Raw genomic sequence first — 25,526 nt, 5'->3', positions numbered from 1 at the left:
AATGGTTCCAGGAGGTGTTTTGTAAGCACTCTACGCCTCACAAAACATAAACTGAATTTTAAATTTAATGGGTCCAGCATTTGCTGAGGCTCAGCGTGCTGAGAATTAAAGTTGATTACTTGACACATTTGCTAAAGGAATGATTATGCTGGATTGCGCAGATCTGTGTGTGTGAAAAGATTCCATTTCTTATTCTGGCCGCCTTTTAGACCCAAAGGAGAGATCAGCCTGGCTTAAAAGAGTTGCTTCTCATTATCAGTTTTGCTTGTTTACTGCTTGTGACAGTTACCCGCGCTCTTGCTTGACATGCTGAGCAGCAAAATAGAAGGGATGAAAGCAAAGGTCAGCAGAGTCATGGACATTGTCAGCTAAAAGGATTTAATATGGATTGCGCTTTCGTGCCATCTCATTCATCCCTCTGTTAAGGTGTCAAAAGGAGATGCCAAAATATTTATGATTGTGAAGAGAATGGTAATGTTGCTTGAAGCTGAATATCATCTTTTTACAGCCTTGTCACCTAAGCCATATAAACATGTACAACTGTTGTTAAAGGTGAAATTTCACTGTTTTTTCAACAATTTGAGATAAGATGTAAACAAAGTCAATCAGAGTGATTTGATGTGAAATGCTGTATTGCAGAGAAACTTACAGAATCAGAATTGTTCACAGTGGTGGTGATAGGAACCAGACGTCCGAAGAGTTTGATGCCTCTAAAAGCTGCCTCACAGAAAGTTATTACATGAAATGGTTATAAACGTTGCCTGATGTCTGAAATATTGTTTTATGAGAGTTTTGCAGTTTTGATAGTTATCTTTTAGCCTAAAATGTATTTTATTGTAAAATTTACACATAATGTAAAGGACAACAGACATTTAAAAAAAATCATAAGACATTCACTGGTGTTTTAGAAAGTAAATAAAATGGTTATATTTGTTTTGTGGACGACACAATCCTTGGTGGCTGTCACCACCAATGTAAAGAAATATGAGCCAGTAATTTCCTCTGACATTAATCATTTCACATGAAACCACTGTGGATTTAAAGTTTGTTTATATATAAGGTGGTTGTGAAGTTTCATCAGAGTAGCATAGAAAGGAGCACAGATTTAAATGCCCACAATGACATAATAACAGTGCTACATCTGATTCTTGAAATTCACGTATGTGATGAATCATCTTCAGTTACGTGGAAAGATGCAGCTGCCCATTAGTCCCTAAATTTATATATTATTAGCAAATAACACCTAATTTACCAAATTACAAGCCAACAAAAGAAGTCTTCTAAGAGTCTGTGTACCTGATCCTCGGGTATTTATCTGTTTATCTGTTTACACAAATTCACATTAATACTTACAAATCACGTCGCTGCTGTCGGAACAAAACCTCATATCTCCAAAATGATAAGTTTACAGGAAAAGGAAAGAACTGCTTTACTTTTAATGTAAATCAATGGAACCAGACTTTTTTCCAAGTCATTTTGGGCCAGTTATTTTGGTGCATTCATTGTGAAATTTACACACAATGTAAAGGGCAACTGGCATTTTCAGTTTGTGTCAAAAACGGAAAATGGAGATACGAGGCTTTGTTCTTCAGCAGTGATATGTAGACCACATACAAACTGAATTAAGTGCTGTTTTATTACCTGCATTCCCATGTGTATAATTTTTTATGATGCTAAAATAATGCATTTTAATAATGCGAGTTACATACACTCAGATGAGTGATCAGATATGAATGTGATCTTACAGATACACCATAGAGGACACTTTTACATTCTCTTATTTTACCATCAGATTTGATCTCACAGTCATATGCAAAAGTTTGGGCGCATGTAGTGAAATTAAATGTTTTATTGATTTTCGTAAAAATAAGGTAATCTACAGACAACATATATATTTTTTTGCTATCCACAGAGAGTGCAATTTAATACACAACTGCTATTTATTTACTGAATTTGATATATTGGAAAACAATATAAAGCATTAAATGCATGTACAAAAGTTATGGCACATTTTATGGCTTATGTATTTTTTTCCAATATTTAAACTTATTTTACTATATCATATAAGTATATAAATGGAAATTTGCAATTTGCAGACAAATTCCCTTAAAATATTGTTCCCTATAGAAGATTTGGTAACTTATTATTATAGGTCTGTGCAGACCTCATGATATTCTTGATATGTTTATTTGGACCATCAGTACAGCTATTTATGGAGGCTTTTCTTCTGCTTGATGAAAACATCATTAGCTTTGCCAAGAGAAGGCTTTGCTTTAGCTTACAGCTGACAGTAAGCCAGGCAACCTCAGAAATGGTAGCCGTGATATTTTTATATTCTTTTCATTTAATTGTTAGTTTAGTAGGGGAAAACCCCAGCTTCTTACCAAGATGTTATTCCCAGTGTGGGGAAACATGCAGTTATTACTGAGCTGTCTAAAATGAGACTGAACTGCTCCAGAGGCAAGACTGTGTTTTAGCTGTTGCCCTATTCTGGAAACTCCAGATGAAATGAGTATTATACTGGAGGGCTTTTCTTTTTTAAATAAATTCACTGGGAGTGGAAATAAGAGTCCAGGGAATAAGTGAAATTGCGTGTATTTCTAAATGTCAGTAGAGAGTTGTAATGTAACCAGAGCTCGGTAGTGTGGCTTACACAAATCACAATACTCTTGCTTCAATGAAATGATGACAAGAAGTGAAAGAAGCCAGCAAAAAGATAACTTGGGTAAGAGTGAAAGCATTTAAAATCAAAAAGTCATCAAGTACTGAGTTTCCTATAGAACCACAGCGGAACATAGTACTTCCAGCATTGAGCAACATAGGAACTGAGGTTTAGCTGCAGTTCTTCTCTTTTTGAGATATTTAGGTTTAAAATTAAATGACAGACCTCAGGTCAGAGGTGTGTAAAGCAGTACAGGTGCTATAACTGAATGAAATTAAACATACAAAAAGGAGGTAAGAACTAAATGTGAAAAGTTAAAATAGAACTGATGGAACAGTGAATCGCTTTCCTCAAAGATACACTATAAACCTCAATTCCAGAAAAGTTGAGACAGTATATAATATGCAAATAAAAACAGAAAGCAATGATTAGAAAACACTGTTTGACCTGTACTAAATTTAAAACAGTACAATAACTTGATATTTGATTATTTTATGAACCTCATTATTACTGTTATCTATTTATTTAAACATATTTTTCCTTTGCAAATATACACGCTTTCTAAATTTGATGTCTGCAACATGTTCCAACATAAGTTGGGACAGGAACAAGTTTACCTCTGTGTTTCTCCAAGTTTCTTTGAAGCAACACTTCTCTCTCTGAGTTTTAAAGACACCAGTAGATCCATATTCAATGTAAAGACTTGGGCCTTCGTTGTTGTATTTTCTTGTATTTTGCAGTTTGACTGCAGTGAGGCCAGTCTAGCACCTGCACTTTCTGATTAAATTGTACCTAAATTTGTCTACTTAACATGTCTACTTACTTTGCATGTCTGAATGTAACTTGAGACATTGTAACCATAAAACAAGCAATGCTATAATCTCTGTGTGAAAAGATGGCCCAAAAAATATAATCATACTGACACAGGAAGTATGGGTCACTCATGAAAAAAAAAGTATGATAAACTTTGTCAATAAACTATTTCAGGGGAAAATATACAGAATTCATATAAATAAAGATTATAGAAGGGTTTACAGAAAAGTTACATGCAAAGCTTTTCTTTCAAACATCAACCGTAAAGTAAACTTTGTTTCTGTGGAAAAATCCTGGTTCTGTTCTTTAGCTAGTTGCAAAAAAAATTTTAGAACAAATGCCAATGCCTCAAACATGCCTGTAATGTTAAGTGGCTTTAAAATGAACAGCAGTGTCTCAGCTTGTACAGCAGGGGGGACATATAAATCAGGGCAATATGGACAACACGAAATTAACCGTAATGTTGTTTCTGCCAGGAACAGATGACTAGATGAAAAAAGTTATAATGAAATATTTAGAGAATACACAGTTGAGGTTGCTTCCAAAGACTTTTCATGTAATAAATGATTAGGTTGTAGTTTAATATTATTCACAATGGTCTTGTGGTGTTTAGTGCATTGAACTTTATGACATATGTCTTACTATTATGTAATCAGAAAGTACAGAAGTTCAGTTCAGGCGTGATGTCATTCGGAGGCTGCTTAAATGATTACGCCATCTCCTGCGGTCCGTCTCAGCCCATTTCATATGAAGGATATATGGAAGTGCATACATTTGCATGCATTGCTCTTTCTGTATGCCTTTCTGTCTTGCTAGTTGAGAGATGAGGGTGGCTTTGGTTCCAGAGAGCTGTACCCAGCACTTACGCAATTGTCTCCAGCAGAAATAGGAAAGATGTAGAAAGACCATTTAGCATCACAGATCACAAAGAACTGTTGAAGTAAATAACTTTAGATTTTACTCAATTCTTACTTATATATTTGAGTATATAATATGGATGTAATATTATAAAGTCATGGCAAGGAGCACTGGAAATTGAACAGCATGGAAATGGACTGTGTTCTGTTATTCTGTGTTTGTAGTTTTGTCCCATACATAATGGTGTAGAGCTCAGAAGGTTTTAAGTAAAGAACCCAAAGGCTTTTCTCATATGTAATTGTTTTCCGAGACACATTGTGAAGCAGAATGTTCCTATATTTTCTGCAGGTTTAATCCATGTAATTCAGTTTTTGCTATGTGCCTTTTTGCCTGTATGATTTGTGCACTTCCCCCTGAAGACATAACTGTGGCCCTTAGTACAACACAAAGCTTTTAGGGTCTCTCCTTTCTGCCTTATGTAGAGTTGTATGAAAAGGTTTGGAGATTCCTGATCACATTATGTTTTGTTGATTCTTAAGTGAAAGAAAGTCAACACATTCCCTACAGTGAACAGACTTCTGCACTTGGTAATGCACAATTTCTGTTATATATATATATATATGTTATTTCAGTTCCACATTCACATTTTAAAATACTCATGTATTTTGATGAATGTGGCAAGTAATTGAAAATTTGAAAAGCAATAAGCTTTTATAAAATGCTATATATATATAATTATATATATATATATATATATATATATATGCACAACTATGCACACATACTTGTGTTTGTACTTGTCATTTTTTCTCTCATCCTGCTGTACTTTCAATTAGTGTATTGTCAGCTACAAAAAAGAATTCTGATGTCAATCGATAAAGGTTCCATCTTTAGTAGCAAGCAGGCCATCTCTCTCTCTCTCTCCTCTCTCTCTCTCTCTCTCTCTCTCTGTGAATTTGAACTTTTTTAACTTTAATGTGATCTCTGTTCTTCTGTCAGTCACACCTCCATGGCAGAGCCTCTTCATAGTATCGGGTACCTCACTGAGCTCAGACATGTGCCATTAATATTTTATATGAAGACTTTTTTTTTCATATTAACTAATTCCATCAGACTCCCCACCTGAGCCCTCTGTCAAGGCTAGGTGTTTTTCAACCTTTTCAGCATGCCACTTCTCCACCTAAACTAATGAGAAATGGATGAGGAGGAGACCAAGGGGAGCTGGTGCAACCTCTGAGTAGCACCTCTTGCTGCGCGTATGTGCTGTATGCGTGTGCGTTTTTCTGAGGGCAAGAGAGAATTCAGATGTTTAAAAGCATTTAGAGAGTGAGAGCAGAGCTGGATGTGACCTTGTCCCTCAAGGGATCCACTTCTGAAGCTCTCTGGCATGCTCTTCGTCATTCATGAACTCTAACACACACATTCACATACTGCACACTTCAGCAATGAATGGAAACATATGGTACGCTAAACAACGTCATCCTGTTTTCAAAAGCAGTCCGAAGCACAGCTATGATGTCAGGTAACGCTCTCTAATGACAGATGTGTGTGAGCGACATATAGTCCTGTGCAAAAGTCAGAGACTTTTAACTTATTTGATTTCCAGTCAAAAACGGCTGTTAAGCCAAAAATGAAGTTATCCATGTTTCATTGTCAGAAAAAAGCAGGAAACATTTTATATTTAACAGAAAATTTCACAGAAACCTCTGGAGGGATATTTTTCCACACCTCCAAAGTTCAGTCTTAGAAGTTGGTTGCGTTTTCTGTTTCTCCTGAGGAATCTCAATTACAGATTTAGACTCATCAGTCCATAAAACTTTATTCCTGAGATGTCCAGTTATGATGTTCTAGTGCAAATTTTCTTCCTTTTTGTCTACAGTTATATGCAAAAGTTTGGGTGCTCCTGATAAAAATGATGTTTTCTTGTTTTTGTAAGTAGAAATGAATGAACACATCTTAGTTCTGCACATTTTTAAAACACAATTACTGCTTATGTTGTCTTTAATATGAAAACAAAGTCAACACAGAGCAGTCAGTTCAGGGCTGAAGGCAAAATGAGCCCTGAAATGATACTGAACATTTTAAGTGTAGTTTTGACATAATAATACATAATAAAAATAAGAATTCCTAGAAATAAAGAACAGGGATATGAAACAAACTGACTACAACAACTGATGATGTTTATTATCATTTCTTAGTGATATGATTAAAAATAACCACGTTACACCTGTGTAGCGAAAGGCTGCAAATGTAGCCTAAGAAATCTTGCTGACTACACTTTCACACAGCCGTCCTGTTTCTTTGTACTGAACTGAAGACTGAAGTAAAAGGGATTAAGTCAAATAAAAGATAACTAGCATTTACACAAATGAACGACTGCGAAAATTACATTCAGCATAACAAAGCCGAGCGCATCCTCACTCACACGTTTGATCAGTGTAGCTGAGACACTAGAACGTGACAAACATGGAGATAACTGACTGACTAACACATGAAATGCCCCTATAGATCCATACAAATTGGTATCAAACACTGATATAATGCCATTGATATTAGTTCACCTATCAAAGATATTTCACTTGCATTGGAGCATGAGCTGGGATTCGTATTCTGTAAACCAACTAAAAACTATAGAAACACAAATTTACACAATTTTGAATCTCAAAACAACAGTTTTAACAATTTTATTACTTTTGTATCATATGCTGCTGTCTAGACTTCACTGTCTCTTTATCTGATAAACTAAACACTTTTATGTGCTGGAATACTTAGTCTTATTAGGTGATTCACTGGAATAAAAGTGTGCAAAACTTTTTGTTAGAAATCACACATTTTAATACACAGTTACTGTTTATTTGCTGAAATTAAAATAATGGAAAAATTTCACATAAAATGTGGCCTGGGCAAAAGTTATGGTACATTTTTTAAATTTTATTATTTTCTAATATGTTGACCTCAGCAAATAAATAGATGTTGTGCACAAAAATGTGCAGAACAATGTCATATTTGAGTCTGTTGTTGAGGATGTGTAACTTATTTTCACTTAGAAAATCAACAGAACATGTCATTTGACCAGAGGTATTGAAAGTTTTGCATACGACTGTATTTCCTTTTCTCAGTAATGGTTTCTTGACAGCTACACATCCTTTCATTCTCATAATGTTGAGTTGTCTTCTCAAAGTGGAAGGATGGACAGAAGCACTTGTGGATTTTTGGGGATTTAAAGCAACTTGACTTTCTTCTCTATCTCCAAGATGGAAGCTGTTTATCTGAGGGTGACAGTTTGAGAAGTGGACAAATTAAATACTGTTGGATTTGGCATTACATTTTTTGCTCAATTTTCTGTTAAATATATATATTTTTTTTGCTTTTTCTGACCCTGACAAATTAATACCATATACTAATTAATGGCTGTTATGACAGGAAATTAAGTAAATGCAAGGGTGGTCCCTTCCCTGGCTTTTGCACACTACTGTATGTGTACTCTAACTGACTGGAGCTGAGGAGTGGGGGGGTCATGGGAAACGCAGTCATAAGGTCTCGTGGCCCATACAAAGGAGGAGAAGAATAAATAAGCAGGAGGGCCCATGTTCTCCACATTCCAGAGTAAATGTTGTTTTCTTTCCCTGATCCTTGTTTAAAGAACTAAAGCTCTTTTCTCATCTCTTTGCATTTGGTGTCCCTCTCGATGGCCCTTAGGTCCTGGGCCAAGTTTATGACAGTGGTGATAAAAGGCTTTGGCTGCTGGCGGGGTCAGATTCTCCCCCATCAACTTCATATTTCCATGCACATTTACATAGAGCTCTTAAATGCAGCCTGGGCAGAAAGCGTGTTCATTTGAGACTTTCTATCTTCGGCGCTGAGAGCCATTACAGTAAGCCTGTGGCTTAGTGTTGATGCTAACTGAAGCGTTGAGGAATGCCAGCATCTGGCTATCACCTAGCTAGCGGAGCGTGGACTTAAAGCTTGCCTCCCAGCTGCTCTACTGCACCATTATCCAATGCGAAACAGAGCTGGTAATGGGGGAAACCTTGGGAAGGCCTTACACAGCTGTGTACGTTTCCTACATAGTGCAGATCCCCCTTTTACCAGCTTCTGCTCAGGCCCCGCCACTCTGCAGAGAGCTCATTAGAACAGAGGGGGCTGCAGCTCTGATAATGTAGCTTTGTTGACAGGAAGGGGGACTGAAAGAGGAGCACACAGTCCCCGGCTCAGGCCAGAGAGGTGGAAATGACAGCACCTGGTGCGTGGGACGGCTGTGCGACAGAAGGAGAGGAACAGAGAGAGAGAGAAAGGGAGAAAGAGGATTTGAGAATTGTTGGGAGGAGCAAGCAGGCTCTGTGTTATCAGTGTCATTTTAAGACATCGTTAGCAAGCATTTGTGACAGAATGCAAAGAACTGATTTATCCACACTTGCTTTGGATCTTTAACCCTTAAGACCCAGGCCTGTTGGTCACTGTTGTGAATCATTATATCGGAAGACCAGGTAAAATGACAATTACATTTACTTTAGTAGAGAAACTGATTCTATATAGAACCAAGAACACTCATAGAACTCCTTGCACGATTAAAAGGTTCTTGACATTGTGAAATGGTCCTTCAGATTGATGGAGAACATGTGGTATATGGTTCTGTATAGAACCTTTTTGAAAAGGGTTCTATTTAGTGCCTAAAAGGGATCTGCTATTGTTATGGTATAAGCTTGTTATAATAGAAGAACCCTGTTTGGTGGTATATAGAACCATCTAGAGCACTTTCTCCACCAATCTGAAGAACTATTTTACATAACTACAAATAATACTGGGCTTCCTTCCTTCCAAATAATTCTCTGAGGCTTGAAAATGGTTAAATGAACATTGACATTTCATAAAACCACTGATAATTGTATTAATATTAGTGCTTTTCTGAGCAAGTAAATACTGATAAATAGCCTTCTAAATCAAGATTGGTAGGGGTCTAAAACTTTTGTATAGTTCTGTATAATGTTAAAGAGTGGGCTTTACGTATGTAAGTAATACCAATGCTATATTATGATTAATTTGAGAAATAAAAATGCACTTTTCATTATATGTCAAATGTTATTTTTTTTCAGATACCATGTCCAAAGTTGTTGCTAATGGACACAGCACATTTTGGAATGAAACTCTTAAAATGTTGGACACTACACATGTCTTGGCTGATCGATTTCATCTGGGCTAAGGGGAAAACTGTGTCAAGTTGATTTTTTGCCAGCCTGTTCCTTTAATCAAGCTGCGTATTTTCAAGTTCACGATATGCTCTCTTTAGCAAACTAGAAGCGAGAGCCAACTATTATCTCACTTTGGAGCAGGGATCCTCCAGTTATTACCCACTGAGGTATCTAGCATTACCCACTGAGACCGATGAAACGTGGCTCATGCAGTGACTGTGTTTGTGTGTGTCGGTGAGATGTTAATGCTTGTGGAGTACTCTATGCGTGGGCAGAGTCACAGTTCCATAGATGACTTCACAGGAGGCACCTCTAATGTGCTATGCGACATGCACACACACACACACACACACACACACACACACACACGCACACACACACACTGAAGGCTGCGTTCTCTCTGATCCCGCATTAACTCAGCCGTCACTTTCCCTCCTCGTCTGGCTCTCTCCACAGGAGCGCATCTTCCTGACGCTGTCCAACTACATCTTCACCGCCATCTTTGTGACTGAAATGACAATAAAGGTAGGTGACGGTGATGGCATTTGGCTCCGTGTGGGGCGACAGGTCCTCTTTCACAGGGGGTAAACGAACCCTGCCCGGTCCCAGCACATTAACCAATAGTGGCTTAGTTTTATTTCCGCAAGGCTTTTTTTTCCCTTCTTCTTCTTTAAGTGCTCAGCGCACCTCTGTTTTCGATCAGTGTGTAGACTGGTCAAAACATTTTACCTCCAGGTTTGTGCAATAGCTCCCTAGCTGTTCACATAGTTTTACCTCTATTTAGTCCCTTTCTATTATATACAGGCCCTGCAACAAAACCACAACAGCACTATTAACTCTTTAATCTTGAGCCAAAATAATGGCTGTCTACTTTTAAATAAACTGCTCTCTTTCACTAATATAATTTCTTAATGTTTTTGTTACATTTATTATGATATGTAAAGAACATGACCCAACAAACTGAAATTTCCCAAATATATAATTTGTTTGTGACGCCAACTTCCATTCTGAGCAAGCAAACACAAAAATAAGGAGCACTGGAAGTTTGGCTGCTCAGAAAAGCCAAAAAATGGCGCGTTAGGTTTTCCACCAAAAGTTAAAAACGAACGAATTGTTTCTTTTTTAAATTAAATAAATAAAGAGACCTACAGTGGAGTATCAAAGTCTAATCATGATAAACCTTTACACATAATGTGAATGGTAATGAAAATGAGAAATAGTGATTAAAAACTGTTTGTTTTGTCCTCCCTACTGCACAATTCAGCACAGACGTGTTAGAACAATTCGAGCGGCAGTGGATCAACACTGAACACATTGGCTGTGTGGAACTACTTTGTGGTTTCTATGAGGGACATTAGATAAGAAATTTGTAATCATTGTTCTTGTAGGGTATCCCAAGAACTTCTCCACTACAGAATTTATACCACTTTAAAGCATGAAGTCCTGCTAGATACAGAATACATCAGAACAACAGAGGGGGTATGAAAAGTCCCTGTGAGCGCTCCAGCGCCAACTGCAGCCATAGTTTTTAAAATGACAAACAAAATTCACAGTTGTCAGAACCAAAGTGTGAAGCATAATTACCATGAACCATGTACACTAAAGAACCATTTAAATGTGTAAATGGTTCTTTGCATGTTCAAACAGTTTCTTTTATGATGGAAACCAGCTGTATCTGGTTCTTTAAAGCATCATTTTAATAATGATCCAGTGTAGCACCATGAAGGGTTCCACTATTGTTAAATCAAAGAACACCTTATCAGTACTGTATAAAACTCCTTTTTAGAACCTGTTCCAGCCAAGAATTTTTATTTTGGTGCATCACTAACAGATATATACCTCACACTTCAGTCACCTTTTATTACTTTGATGAAACGAATCACTAATAAGCCCTAAGTGATCTGAATTACATTCTGAATCTGTGCATGCTTGCTCAGAACAGTGCATCCGACAGTAAAGACAGCACAGTGCTTTTTTTATATATAGTGATAAAAATTAATCTAATTCCACATGCTAATGCAGTTTACTAGGCTAGATGCCTGTGAAACTACTCTGGGACAGATTTATTTAGCTGAAGCCAAAGTGTCTGAATGTATTTCCAAAAATAGGGGTATGACAGGGTTAAAATGCCTCTCCGACAGCTTCGACTTGCCTCAGACTGAATTAAAACTTCCAACAATTCCAGTCCCTTTATTTAGACTTGAGGACAAATTCAAAGTCTGCAGCATGAATAGACCGTTAAGACAAGTCCATCAAACGTCCCTTCAATTCTAGGCGCCACACCTGTTAATGCTACAAAGAAAGGATCGTCTGCCAAATATTCAAATGACTAGCATTGAAATGGAGGAACATGCGGAGACCTCTCAGGAGAAGACAGGAAAGTTCACAGGTGTCACTCACTCAGGTCTAGGGCTTCTATTCTGAGGCCCTGCTATATGCCAGGTCACACCTACTCAGGAGATTTCAAAATGAAAATCATGCGAGAGAATAATCATACTCGCTGGAGGTTAATTAACGGCGCCTGACAAAAAGTTTCTGGGGCGGCCAGAGATGAGAGGGGTGCCTCAACTTCTGGCTTTTTGGCGCCTGACATGTCTTTGTTCAGGTGAGGGTTTGATCAGGCTGCCGTTTGATATATTCACGCGCCGCATCGTTAGGAGCCTCGCGTTCCTGCAAAGAGCTTTTTTTAGGGAGATGATCCTACATTTCTGATTTGTTTACCTCGCCCTTTTGTAAACTCCTCTTAGAGGACTGCATGGTGCCACCACATTGGCTCAGCTCACGACTGCCATTGTAGTTTGGCAAAGGCCTAAAATGGCACGTGTCTTTTAAGAGTCTGTACTACAAACAAAACCATTGACTAAAGTTTCTGCCAGTGTCTACATTCCTTTTGCATTTTTTGCTCATTGATAACCAATATATTCATTTATTTGAAATTTGGAAGAAATTTTACCAGTTTATTGGATACATCTACCTTAAACATAGATTGCTGGCCATTTTATCAGAAACACCTACCTTACCAATGCACTTTGGAAGTTTCCAATTACTAATTGTAGCCTGTTGCCACATTATTGCCCCCAAAACCTCTAATCGCTACTGTTGGAATAGAAACCTCATTTCTCCAAAAAGGTTTACATGACAAGAAAAAAACATTCTTAACTTTTATTGGAAGTAAATGAATAAATAATGTTCTCCAAGTACCTTTGGTCCATTTTCTTTGGTCTGTATATCATGAATTTTTGACACATCATAAAGGGCAACTGGTCTTTTCAAATTATGTCAAAAAATGAAAAACAACAAAAATGGAGACAGAAGGTTTTATCCAAACAGCAGCGATATACTATATATGTTACATGTGCAGAGAGCACATTACATTCATTAAAAATAAACATTGTTAGCTAACAGCGGTTCACAAGCTAGCTTGGTTTGCTTGTGTTAGCAATTGTAAGGTTAAAAGAGCATGGACTAGAGGAATTTAGGGGCATATTTTAGAGGGAGTGTACCCTTATTGGCAGCAGATTGAGTCACACTGTAGAACCAAAAGTTTAACAAGTTGTCCCCACACATGTATTCTCATTACGACATTACCTCTGGCATTACGAGACTACCATTGGACCACCGCTGACCAGATATTACCTGTGGTGTACCATTCTCAGCACAGCATTGACACCAACATGGTAATAATATATTAGTAGGTGCTAATTTGAATGTGTACCTGATAAAATGTCTAATGAAGTGAAGGTACAAGGTAGATGTATCAAAAAAATCAGTGTACATTGAGTGTTATATTCTGGCAACATTAAAGAATGATTGTTTGTGTGTGATGAAGGTGGTGGCCCTGGGATGGTGTTTCGGGGAAAAAACCTACCTGAAGAGCAGCTGGAATGTTCTGGATGGTATGCTGGTGATGATCTCGGTCATTGACATCCTGGTGTCCATGATCTCCAACAGCGGCACAAAAATCTTGGGAATGCTGCGAGTACTGAGACTGTTGAGGACCCTGCGGCCCCTCAGGTACAGTAACCTGCTGACAGGTTCATTCTATACACTTCACCACCCAACATGAGGATTAGGATCTATCAGGATCTATACACTGAGGAAAAACATAGCCATATGTGTCACAATTATTGGCACCCCTAGAAATTCTTATGAACAAAATGTAACTGAAGCATGTTCTCAATTTTGTCCTCATGAGTGTTCAGGAACTCAGTCATCCATTACTTCCTGTTTCCCCAGGGTATAAATATGAGGTGTGACAGAGGTGAAATTCACTTAGTCATTCATCAATGTTAAAGAATGCACAAATGATATGTGACAAGTGTGCCGACCTTCATAAATCAGTCAATCGTTATTAAAAAAGCTGCATGCCTGAAAATGCCTATATCCACTGTTAAGGCCATAACTGAGAAGTTTAAAACAACCAGCGCTGTAGTGAACCTGCTTGGAAGAGGCAGCAAGTGTATTTTGCCCCTATGCACTGTGAAGAGGATAGCGAAGTCTCCAAAACTAAAATTAGACAATACCTTCATGCCAACAAGCTATTTGGAAGTTGTGAAGAAGAAAGCCTGCTCTTCATTGACCAACAAACTTAAGCACCTGGAGTTTGCTAGGTGGGTTTGGCCTTAAAATAAAGATGGTTGTACCGAAAAGAACCTCAACACTGCTGTTAAGCATGGTTGAGGATCTCTGATGTTTTGGGCTGTTTCCTCCCCAAAGGCCCAGGGAAGCTTAGGATACACGGCCTTGTAAACTCCATGAAGTACCTAGAGATTTTAAATGAAAATCTGTCTGACTCTACTAAAAAAGCTCAAACTGAGTTGTGGTTAGATCTTCTAGCAGTATAGTGATCCAAAACATTTTTGTTTATTCAGATCAAATTACTTCAGTGAAAAGTTTTTTTCATATTTTATTATCCACAAATAGAATTTTTCATGACCTTTTTTTATCCATATTTACCAAGAGTGACAATAATTATAAAACTGACTGTATGTATAGAATTACACACTGTAGTCTCATCTGTTGTCATGGCGACATCCCTTTAAACCATAACTGGTCAGTTTCTGACCACAAGATCACTGTTGGGTAGATGTCATGTTGGTGGTGTTGTTGCAGGGTTGTTGGGGTCACTGTATGGCAGAAAGTGGTCTGCCACCCAAAAAAATCTAGCAAAGACCAGTCCTGTGGTCAGAAACTGACCTGTTAATGAAGCAATACAGTTTATCGAAATGTGTTTGACAACAGATGGGCCACAGTCTCTAACTGTACACCTGCAGGGTATGGGTTTCTAATAAAGTGGCCACTAAGTGTATGTTATATGTTGTATATTGTCAGCAAACCAATTTAGTCAGTCTATAGAAACATCAAGCAGCTCTTGTTAATTTAAATGAAAAAAAAAAAGCTTACATGCCCTGGTACTTATTTATGTTAAAATCCTTGAATTCATCAGTTGAACACAAAGTTTATATCTTCAAACATAAACAATGAATTAAGGTCAGAGAAGTGCTGCATGTGCAGAACATCCAGTATTCTATAGAATATAATTATTAATGAGTAAACATGAAAGCACTAGCTAAAGAAGGGCAGGGAAATTTTGCCAATCTAGTGTTTACTGGAAATCTTACTTCAGCACTTTGATCTCCTTCGCTCCCTGTCCAAGAATCTAGGTGATGCTCTGTCTTACAGTGTGTGCATATGTTTGTGTGTGTGTGTGTGTGTGTGTGTGTATGTGTGTGTGTGTGTGTAGGCCTCATGCCAGTGCTCTTGTTAAGAGAAACCCTTGAGAGCTCCTAGCGCTGAAATATCTGAAATATTTATCCCATATTCATATGTAGCTCAAAAATCAAATATTCATCTTTGCTTCAAAGATTGGCTGCAAAATGCGTCTACTGGATCTATCACCTGATTATTCATTTATCATTGTTTTCCAACGATTTGAGTCTTCTTTATAGGATTCCTCTCAGTGCCATCAGTAGCTCTAAATTATGTGAGCGTGTCTAAAATTTAGAAGGAGTGATGAATTTGATATCATCTCAGGGAAAGAGGCATTAGGCATACAGGAACATGTAGAATTCCACTCATTTTGGAAGATTTTCCATGAAACACTTTGCACTTTCTTTCCATTTGTCAGTGACTGCATTCTGTACTTGTGCGTATTTGTCGTTGATGAACTAGCGAAGGTTGTGGATGCTCCATATGACACAACACTCTAGAACACACGGTGGAGAAATGTATTTTCCCACGATTGTCTTTACAGTGAGAGTCTTCTCGCGGTAGAGAGAGAATGAGAGTAAGTGATGGCTCTGTGAGGGCAGCAGAGATGGAATGCTGAGTGAGTTTTACTGAACATTACAGCTGACTCCACTGATGATCCCACTGATCAGAACACCAGCACTGTGTTAATTAGCCTTACACTAGTTCTCTCTAATCCTGCTCTGATTTAGAACTGTGCTCTCTCTCTTTCTGAATCTCTCTCTTTTTATCTCTCTCTTTCGCTCTTCTTTTTCTGTCTCTCCCCATCTCTTCTTTTTCTCTTTCTCTCTCTCCCTATCTTTCCCTATTTCCTATCTAAATGTCTTTCTCTCAACCATTTCTTTCCCTCTCTCTCATCTGTTTCTCTCTCTTCTCTCTCTCTCTCTCTCTTTCTCTCTTTCTCTATCTCTCTTTTCTATCTCTTTCTTTTTTTCTCTATCCCTATCATCTCTTCCTAACTCTGTTGTTCTAGCTCTTCCCCTCACTCTCTCGCTCTCTTTGTTTCTCTTTCTCTTTCTCTCTCCATATCTATTTCTCAGTCTCTCTCTCCCTCTCCATATCTCTGTCTCTTTTGTCTCTCTTTCTCTATCCCTATCTCTAGTGTCTCTTCCTTAACTCTTTGTTGTTCCCTCTTTATCTCTCCTCATATCTTCCTCTCTCTCTCTCTCTCTCTCTCTCTCTCTCTCTGTTTCTCTTTCTCTTTTTCTCTCCATATCTCTCTCTCCATCTCTCTCCACATTCCTTGATTTCTGTCTTCTTTTCCATTCTCTTTCTGTCCTTCTCTCTCTCTATATTTCACTCTTATCTCTTGATCTCTCTATCTCTCCCTCTATCTATCTATCTATCTATCTATCTATCTATCTATCTATCTATCTATCTATCTATCTGTCTGTCTGTCTGTCTGTCTGTCTGTCTTTTCCTCTCTCTTTCCCTATCTACCATTTCCCCCCTCTCTCTAATTATATCTTTTTTCTGTCTTTATCCTTTTTTTCTCTTTTTCTATTTCTCCCTAAAAAAAGATATTTCAGTAGAATACTGTTCAGTACACTCTCCAAAGCACCTTTGAGAAGATATATAAGTGTGAAGAATATTTTAAAAGTTTAAAGAACCTCCACATAATATAAAGGCTCCATACTAGTGAAAAGTCTTTCCTAGAACCATAGTCCAAGCAGAGAACCATTTAGAAGCCTTTGTTACTGTGCATTTGGGAGCTGGTGACTGGTATATATTACTTTATGGGTTACCTTTCTGCCTCTGTACAGAGAAAAGTCTTAGCAAAGATGTTGCTTTTTCTAGATTATGTTGCTGCCATTTTCAACCCAAAAAGTTGTGTTGTGTAAGGTGAAATAACCTTTGAGCGATGTGTGAGTGGGACCCAGTTCTCTCTGTGGTACAGAGCAGATTCCCTGGAGGAGAAAAGCTGTGTGAATTAAACATGAAGCAGTCTGTGTTTCTTGCTCCAGCTCTGGAGCGTTTACATTACAAAGGTAGCCTATTCTCGCGCTGAGCTTCAGCCAGCCACCCGAGCGCTCCGCTTCAGAGCGTTTTACAGCCTGAGCGCCGGCCTCAGCATCACTGAACACCTTTCAAACTTTCATTCCACTCTCCATCCTTTCTTCAGTTGCTGGGTTTTATGTTAATACGCTCCAGCGCTGAGTCCAAGTTAAAAAATCAAACAAAAGACAAAGAGTCATAAAAAAGTCTGCACTGCAAGATTCAACTGCCCCACAAAGATGCAGGCAGGGAGGTGCAGGGAGGGCTGCTGGGTAATCTACAACATATGTGCATTTGGACTGTGTGGTGATTTAGGTTCAAGGTGGGATTTGTTACTCACTGTGTGTGTGTGTGTATGTGTGCGCGTGTGTGTTGAGTTGATGGGCTGCATGATTCTTGATTACGTGGGATACACTTCTCACTTACATACCAATTCTGTAAAGGACAACATGTATATTTGCTCGGTTCTTACATGTAGAACAACATGTATGTTTTCACTCTCAGAACAAAAGCTTGTATTTTCACATATCAGTGAAGTAGCAGTAGTTAATGTCCTATAGATGTTCTGTTGATACATTACGTTACTTACATTAAGCAGATGTATTGTTAATATGTTAGTTCCATTACGCAAACCTAACCTTACAAACCTCACCCAAAACCTAACGCTCTCCCCTGGCCCTAATCCTAACCCTAACCTTAACCTCAACCCAAAACCTATTCCAAACCTTTTTTGACATGTTACTAATCTAAAAGGACTACTCAAAATAAGGTGTCACCAGAATTTCATGATGAATGGACCAATAGAAATGCTACAAAATTACTTACAACTAAAATATTGTTCCACTGACTTCCATTAAAAGTTAAGATTGTTTTTTTTTCTTTCTCCTATAAAGTCACCAGTTTAGAGATACAAGGGTTTGTTGTGACAGCAGCAATATTAGGAGCTCAAGTATCAATATAATCTGCAGTTGCAAACATGTAAACAGATCATCGCTGTTCAAAGGACAAGAACAAGTTTCTTTAAAATGCTGACTTTAGAGTAGAGGGCAAAAAATGATATTATTCCAAGCAATTTTGGAGCATTTCTGTTGGTTTGTTCATCAGAAAAATATCACACAACTTAAAAGGCAGCTGTTTTGCTCAAATGGTGTAGAAAAAAAAAAAAACAGAACCTTTTTTTTGGACAGCAACAAAATAAACATAAATAAATACATAAATAATAAACTACATATTGTTTATAAACTATTTTAAACAAACAAACAAACAAGCAAATACATACATACATACATACATACATACATGCATACATATATACATACGTACATACATACATGAATGTATTACCGTATTGTAACTGCAGCCTATAGAGAGCTTTACATAAAGCCACACACATAGAATAAGCACAGAGGTACTCCATTGCAGTGGCAAACTTTCAGCACCCAGTTAATGTTAGGTTGCGTGTATGCAAAACTTCAAATATTAAATTATTTAAAAACTTAATTTAATTTGCTTAATGCTTCATTACTAAAGAATAGGCATGTATCTTAGCATTAGGATAACTTAGTTAAACTTTTGTTTACTGCACACTCTGTGTCCCTGAACATAAAGCATCAACAGCACAAATTAGGCTAATGCAAGCTTCTTTTATACCAAGAGCCTCGCAGCGCAGCAGCAGCGCAGAACATAAGTAGTATTTTGTATTTACTTCTACTTGCATACAGCTCACTGCAAACTCAAAGCTGGGCATGACAACCGCGTGTCCCTTCTACTGTCCTGTGCATGACACTCCATGCAGAATGCTTGCTGCTCGTGGCTAGTGCGGTGCAGAATCATTGTGTTTATTACTTTGGATCTGCATCCCTGTTTCCAAAATGTAAATAAAAACAATGTAATGATATACAAATAATGTAAATCCTATATTTAATCCTAAATAGTACAAAGACAACATATCAAATGCTGAAATAATGTTTTTTTTTTTTTTAATGTATGCCTGTTTTGAATTTGATGCCAGCAACACATTTCAAAAAAGTTGAAAAAGGGGCAACAAAAGACTGGTAAAGTTGTGTAATGATAAAAAAAAACACTTTTTGGAACATCTCACAACCAGTTAGGTTAATTGGCAACAGGTCAGTAACATGACTGGGTATAAACAGAGCATCCCAGAGAGGCTGAATCTTTCAGAAATAAAGATAGCGAAGAGTTCAACGCTCTGTGAGAGACTGTGCAGGCAAATAGTGCAATAATTCAAGAATAAAATTTCTCATGCAAAATAGCAAAGAACTTGGGGATTTCATAATCTATGTTACATAATATCATTAAAAGATTCAGAGAATCTGGAGAAATCTCTGTACGCAAGGGACAAGGCCGAAAACTTATACTAATGGACTATGATCTTTGGTCCCTCAGACAGCACTGCATTAAAAACAGACACGATTCTGTAGTGCAAATCACTGCATGGTCTCAGGAAAACTTCTGAAAACCATTGTCTGTGAACATATTTCATCACTGCATCCATAAATGCAAGTAAAACCCCATGCAAAGAAGAAACCATATATAAACAGGATCCAGAAACACTGCCTCTTTCTCTGGACCCAAGCTCATTTAAGATGGACTGAGGTGAAGTGAAATAGTGTCCCGTGGTCTGACAAATCAAAAGTTGAAATTCTTTTGGAAATCATAGACGCTGCCATCAATCTAGGATGTTCAGACTTTTGCATACAACTGTGTGGGGGGCTAGGAAATGTATTCGTATGCACATATGTGTGTTGGGGCAAGGAAGTGTGTTCTTGTGTGTAAATGTAAGTGTGTGTATATATGTCTCATCAAGGATATTAATGGTATCATTACAGTGGAGCAGTGGGATGCGTGTCTGCATGTTTGTTGTGCAGACAGGATGATGTATTTGATATGTTAAGAGGAGCACACACTCTAGCCATGTTCATTCATCAACCCTTCCCCCCCTCCTGACCCTGACCCTCTGGTTAAGCCTTTATGCTGGAAGTTACACCGCATGCCACCCGCACGTCTAAATCAATCTTAACGAGATGAGGAACGCTGTGTGCCAACTTTCATTTTTCTCTATTCTTCTGCCTCAGGCTCACACAACCTATCCATTGCACATGGCATAGAACTAACACTCTGTTAACACTGCTAGGTCCATCATGGCATACATGCTTTAAAATATATTACTGAATTATAGCTCAGACTTGAGCCTGTCAACACAGAATGTAAATTAAATGTAAATATAATTCATTTTGTGACACACAATATATTAATTATGTAATTACATACATATTACTACGTAATGACAACATGACAATACTACAGACTTAAGGGTTCATCTTAATCCCTTTCACTTGGTGCTGTGTGGGAGAAAGCTCAGTTTGACCCTCCCTTTCTTCTCAACATATGATGTAAATATCCTGTGGTCATGCACTGCTTTATTAATGCTTGTCCTCGTTAATCCTCTCTTTAATTATGAGTGAATGTTCTCAGCGCTTGCCCAGTCTCTGATTCATTTGTTAAGCTAATTTAGCCATGGATGGCCTGAAATGAGTTAGTTGTATTGTATTGTGTGCTTGGTGTAATTAACCAAGAGGCAACAGAAAGTGCAGCACATTGATGGGTTTGATTCAGCTGAGTTGCATTCTCATGTTCTCTGGGGATGATTTTTATCAATATTGTTTAAAGATAATTGCTTTTCTATTTTTTTCCTCTCAATGTGTAATTTTGCCTGGTTATTTAAGTGTGTTGGAAAGCAAGTGAAATAGACACGGAAGTAGATTATTTTATATGTGCTCATTATGTCTTTTATATGTGTATCTATACAATAAATTAAGGCCGTCATCACAAATTACATTAATAATCAAGGAATCTACAGATTTAATCATTAATTTTTGTTGTAACAAATAATGCTGCACTTGCATTGCCAAAGCATAGAAAAATCAACTATTAGAAATTTTAAAGTATTTTCTTTTTTTTTAACTAGAAAAATCGTTAAAATTATTAAAATTAAATAATAACTAAAATAACTTTTAAGCTTAAAACATTAAACATTGCAGAAGTATAGTAATGCAATTGTAGAATTATGGAAAAAACAAGAAGAATCTCTCTCTCTCTCTCTCTCTCTCTCTCTCTCTCTCTCTATCTATCTCTCTCCCTCTCTCTCTGTCTTTTTTCCCCTTTTCTTGCCTCACCCTCATTCTCTCTCTCTCTCTTTTTCTCTCCCTCTTTCTTTCTTTCGCTCGCTCTTCCTCTCTCTTTTCTCTCTTGCTCTCTCTTTAGATCTCTCTCTCCCTCTTCCCTTCTCTCTCTCTCTCTCTCTCTCTCTCTCCCATCTCTCTCTCTCTATCTCTCTCTGTCTTTTTCTTCCCCTCTCTCCCCCTCGTCCCCTCTCTGTTTCTTCCCTGCCTTTTCTAGCCTCACCCTCATTTGCTTTCTCTGTCTCTTTCTCTCCATCTTTGTGTCTTTTGCTCTCTTTTTCTCTCACCGCACCTGCCCCTCCCTTCCTCACTTTTCTCTCTTGCTCTTTTGCTCTCTCTTTAGGTCTCTCTCTCCCTCTTCCCTTCTCTCTCTCTCTCTCTCTCTCTCTCTCTCGCTCTCTCTCTCTCTCTCTCTCTCTCTCGCTCTCTCGCTCCCTCTTTCTCTTTCTCTCCCCACACCTGTCTATCCCTTTCTCTCTTTTTCACTCTTGCTCTATCTTTTTAGGTTTCTCTCTTCCTCTTCCCTTGTTTATCTATCTCTCTCTTTCTCCCTCACACACACACACACACACAGACACACACACACACACACACACACACACACGCACACACACACACTCTCTCTCTCTCCTTGCAGCTCAGCCTGTCTCCAGCATCCTTTAATTACAGGCAGAATGAAGGCGTGTCTCTGTGCACTGGGGACAAGTAGCTCCTCCGTGCTCTACTTGTTGTTCTTTCACTGTGTGTTTTCCTCCTTTCTGAGAGAGAAAATAGAAGCAGTGCATATGAGAGATGAAGCCCAAATACAGTGCATAATGCCAGTCATGTTCCACAAGTCACAGCAGAAGCAGTGCTGCTGCAGAGAGGTGTGTGTGCAGGCTTAAACTGAGGAGAATTTGTGTCCCATCAGCCTCCACTGAGTTATCCTTGGAGACGGCTTCCCTCTGGGCTTTGCAAACAAGTGCCTCCTCTGCAGGAGAAGTCCCGTCTGCTGTGTGTTTATGTATATTTATGATTCAGCTGTGGTGACTTCACATTAGGCTTCACTAAATATACATAGGATAGTGATCCAACTCTGCTTACATACACTAAGTGTCCAAATGTATTCAGACAGCCCTTCCTATTGGTGAATACGGTGACTGTAGGGTGCTTCCATTGCTGATACAAGCTTCACATGAGCCTAAGATCACCATGCCCAAGTGCCAAGCGTTGTCTAGAGGGTAATAAAATCCCCCAGCAATGGGCTGTTGAGTGATGGAGCTCCATCCAGTAACTTTGAGATAAATTGGAGTGGTGTTTGTGATCCAGAACTAATCATCTTACATCATGCGCTGACCTCATGAGCAATGTTCTAACATCTAAAGTCTTCCTAGAAGAGTAGAGTCTGTTACTGCAGCAGGGAGAGGACAAACTCCCTATTAATTACCCTTGATTTCAGTTAAGACATGCTGGATAAACAGGTGTCTACATACTATAGGACACAGAGTATACTAATACCTAAATTATAATACTGTATAATAGCAATAACAGTAACAATAACAGCTCAGAAACAACTACAGTAACAGTAAAAGAGACAGCAATATAAATTACACTACAATCACAATAACAATAATGAGGTGCTAATAGGCCATTGAGGAATAACAAAGTGTACAAACACAGAATGGGTTTATGTTCACCCCTGCTTTCCCTTAAACATCTTATTTGACACGTTTACTATATTACATCATCACCATCATCATCACCATCATCGTCATCGTCTTTGGTTCTCTTTCCATGCTTATTATTTTCAGAGGAGAACTTTAACAGTGTCAGTTCTTTATTTGAGGTGATAGGTGGGATGATGGTCTATGCTCTTTAATTTTTTTTTGTTGTTTAATATTGGGTGATCGTGGACTACGGTGGGCTACAATGAGATGTTCAGCATTCACGGCTCCCCAAAAATCAACCTCCAGTTTATTTCACTGTCATGGTAAATGGTTGGGAAAAAAGTTGGGAAAACTGAACTTTTGACTGTGAGTGTAACATTTCTGCTGGCAGTGGGTTCATTTTCTGTTATGTCTCTATTATAAACAATGAAATATCTGGTTTGTCATTGTCTGTCTACCGCCAACATGAAACGCAGCATAACAAATAGCTGATTGGATGTCAGCCCACTATGACATCATCTTATTTTATTCATTTATTTTTACCATTTGTTTGATTCCCCCCACCTCCACGTGCCTTTTTAAAATCTTAATATCCCCCCACATTATTACTGCTTTTTATTCAGCAACTGCTTGGACTACAGTGCAAACTGTCTAAGTTATACCTCAGTTATAGAACTGCAATACAAGTTTGGAGCTCCTGGCCGCTCCTGTTTGCAAACTTTGAAACTAAATATTATGATACATACCTTACATCATGAAAATGCCTTGAAGTATCGTGATGTTCTATTATTGCCATATCACCCACTCTTAATCTACTCATGAACACATTACATTTCATTATACTGTCTCGTATAGAAAATACTGTTATCCAGAGAAACTTGTTAAATGTGCAATCACACACACATTCAAACACACTCTCACATGTATGACCACTCATAAACACACAAGCCTTTAACTGACACAACATCTCAGGCAAGAGTGCCCTCTACTGGTGAAGTTCCTAAACCTCATGTGAAGAGCATCCCTGATCGTAGCAGCACATAAGAGCTTTTTTTTTTAAGTGGGTTATGCCTCTCTACCTAGGCCGCAGATCAGGAGCTGTATTGATCCTTCTTGTCGTCATTCTTTTATCATTTCCGTCACATATCTGACATTATCACAAGAAATCCCTAACAGCATCTTACTGGTGTAGATGCCCAGGCTTCTGAGAAAGGCATAGTGATTCAGGTAAACAAAGGAAAGAGAGATTAGTCCGCTATAGGAAGCTTCTCAGGCAGCATTTTCCCCCTCTCTCAGTCACTTTGACTCGATCAGATTTGTCTTCTTAACATGGTCTTTTTCTCGTGTTTAGACACTGATGCGATCACAGAGCACTTCTTAAGGAGATCAAAGCCCACGATCAAATCAGGCTCTAGCTCAGGGCTGTGCTGGGGAAGCAGAAATTCTTGTCATCAGATGAAGAAGAATGTGGCCTTTATTCTGCACTTTAAGAAGAGGAACTACCACACTCCTCTTTCTACTGCTGCTAAATGTCTGCTGTTACTATGGCTTGACAATATGGCAAAAAAATAATGTAATGATACTTGAAGACATTGTCATGATCCACAATATGTACCATGATTTTTTTTTTCTAAGGTTTGTTGGACCAAAAATGAAATGGTAGTGAAACACAACCAACAAAATAGTGGAACCACATTTTTAAATGCTATCTAAAGCCATGGAATGTTTTTATTTCTATTTGTTGTAGAAATTATATATATATATATATATATATATATGTGTGTGTGTGTGTGTGTGTGTGTGTATACCAATATATAGCTGCTGTCGGAACAGAATGTTGTATCTGAAAATGCCTGTTGCCCTTTAGGTTGTATGTAAATGTCATGATGAGAGATGTCCATTAACTTACATTAAAAGTAAAGTATGTTTTTTTTTTTTGTTCTCCTCTAAAGTTACCATGTTGGAGATACAAGGTTTTGTTCTGACAGCAATTGTGCATTACAATGTGCAGAAGTTTGTTCTCTCTTAGAACACAGGTGTCCAGTCTTATCCACAAAGGGCCAGTGTAACTTCAGGTTTTCATGCCAAACAAGCAGTAGCACAAATGTTTTACTTCTTTAATCAATTGCTCTCAGACTTCAAACAATCCCTGTGTTTGCTGGAATGAAAACCTGCAGCCACACTGGCCCTTTGTGGAAAAGATTGGACACCTCTGACTTAGAAAATCAACAAAACATGGTGTTTGACTGGGGCACATACTTTTGCATACAACTGTATGTATTTTCTTCAACGTTTTACATCAGTACATTCAATTAAGCAGGACCAGTCATGCTCTCGTAGACTCTAAGCTCTGTCATAATCAGAAATCAGACCATCATTTCCTGACCATAGTACGAAAAATGTTTTACACTGC

The 25,526-nt window shown here is 38.1% G+C and overlaps 1 protein-coding gene across 1 annotated transcript in view; it reads left to right on the top strand.

The window, feature by feature from the left end:
• Positions 1 to 25,526, top strand: part of cacna1g (calcium channel, voltage-dependent, T type, alpha 1G subunit) — a 310,514-nt gene that overhangs the window by 218,875 nt on the left and 66,113 nt on the right. Inside the window, 2 exon segments of the mRNA XM_036572800.1 lie at positions 9,979 to 10,047; positions 13,352 to 13,536. Of these exon segments, the coding sequence (XP_036428693.1) occupies positions 9,979 to 10,047; positions 13,352 to 13,536 (254 nt within the window).

The sequence above is a fragment of the Colossoma macropomum genome, unplaced genomic scaffold (assembly GCF_904425465.1).
Source record: "Colossoma macropomum unplaced genomic scaffold, Colossoma_macropomum, whole genome shotgun sequence".
Lineage (NCBI taxonomy): Eukaryota > Metazoa > Chordata > Actinopteri > Characiformes > Serrasalmidae > Colossoma > Colossoma macropomum.
The sequence above is the reverse complement of the archived record's forward strand: the minus strand, read 5'-3'. Positions and strand labels throughout refer to the sequence as shown.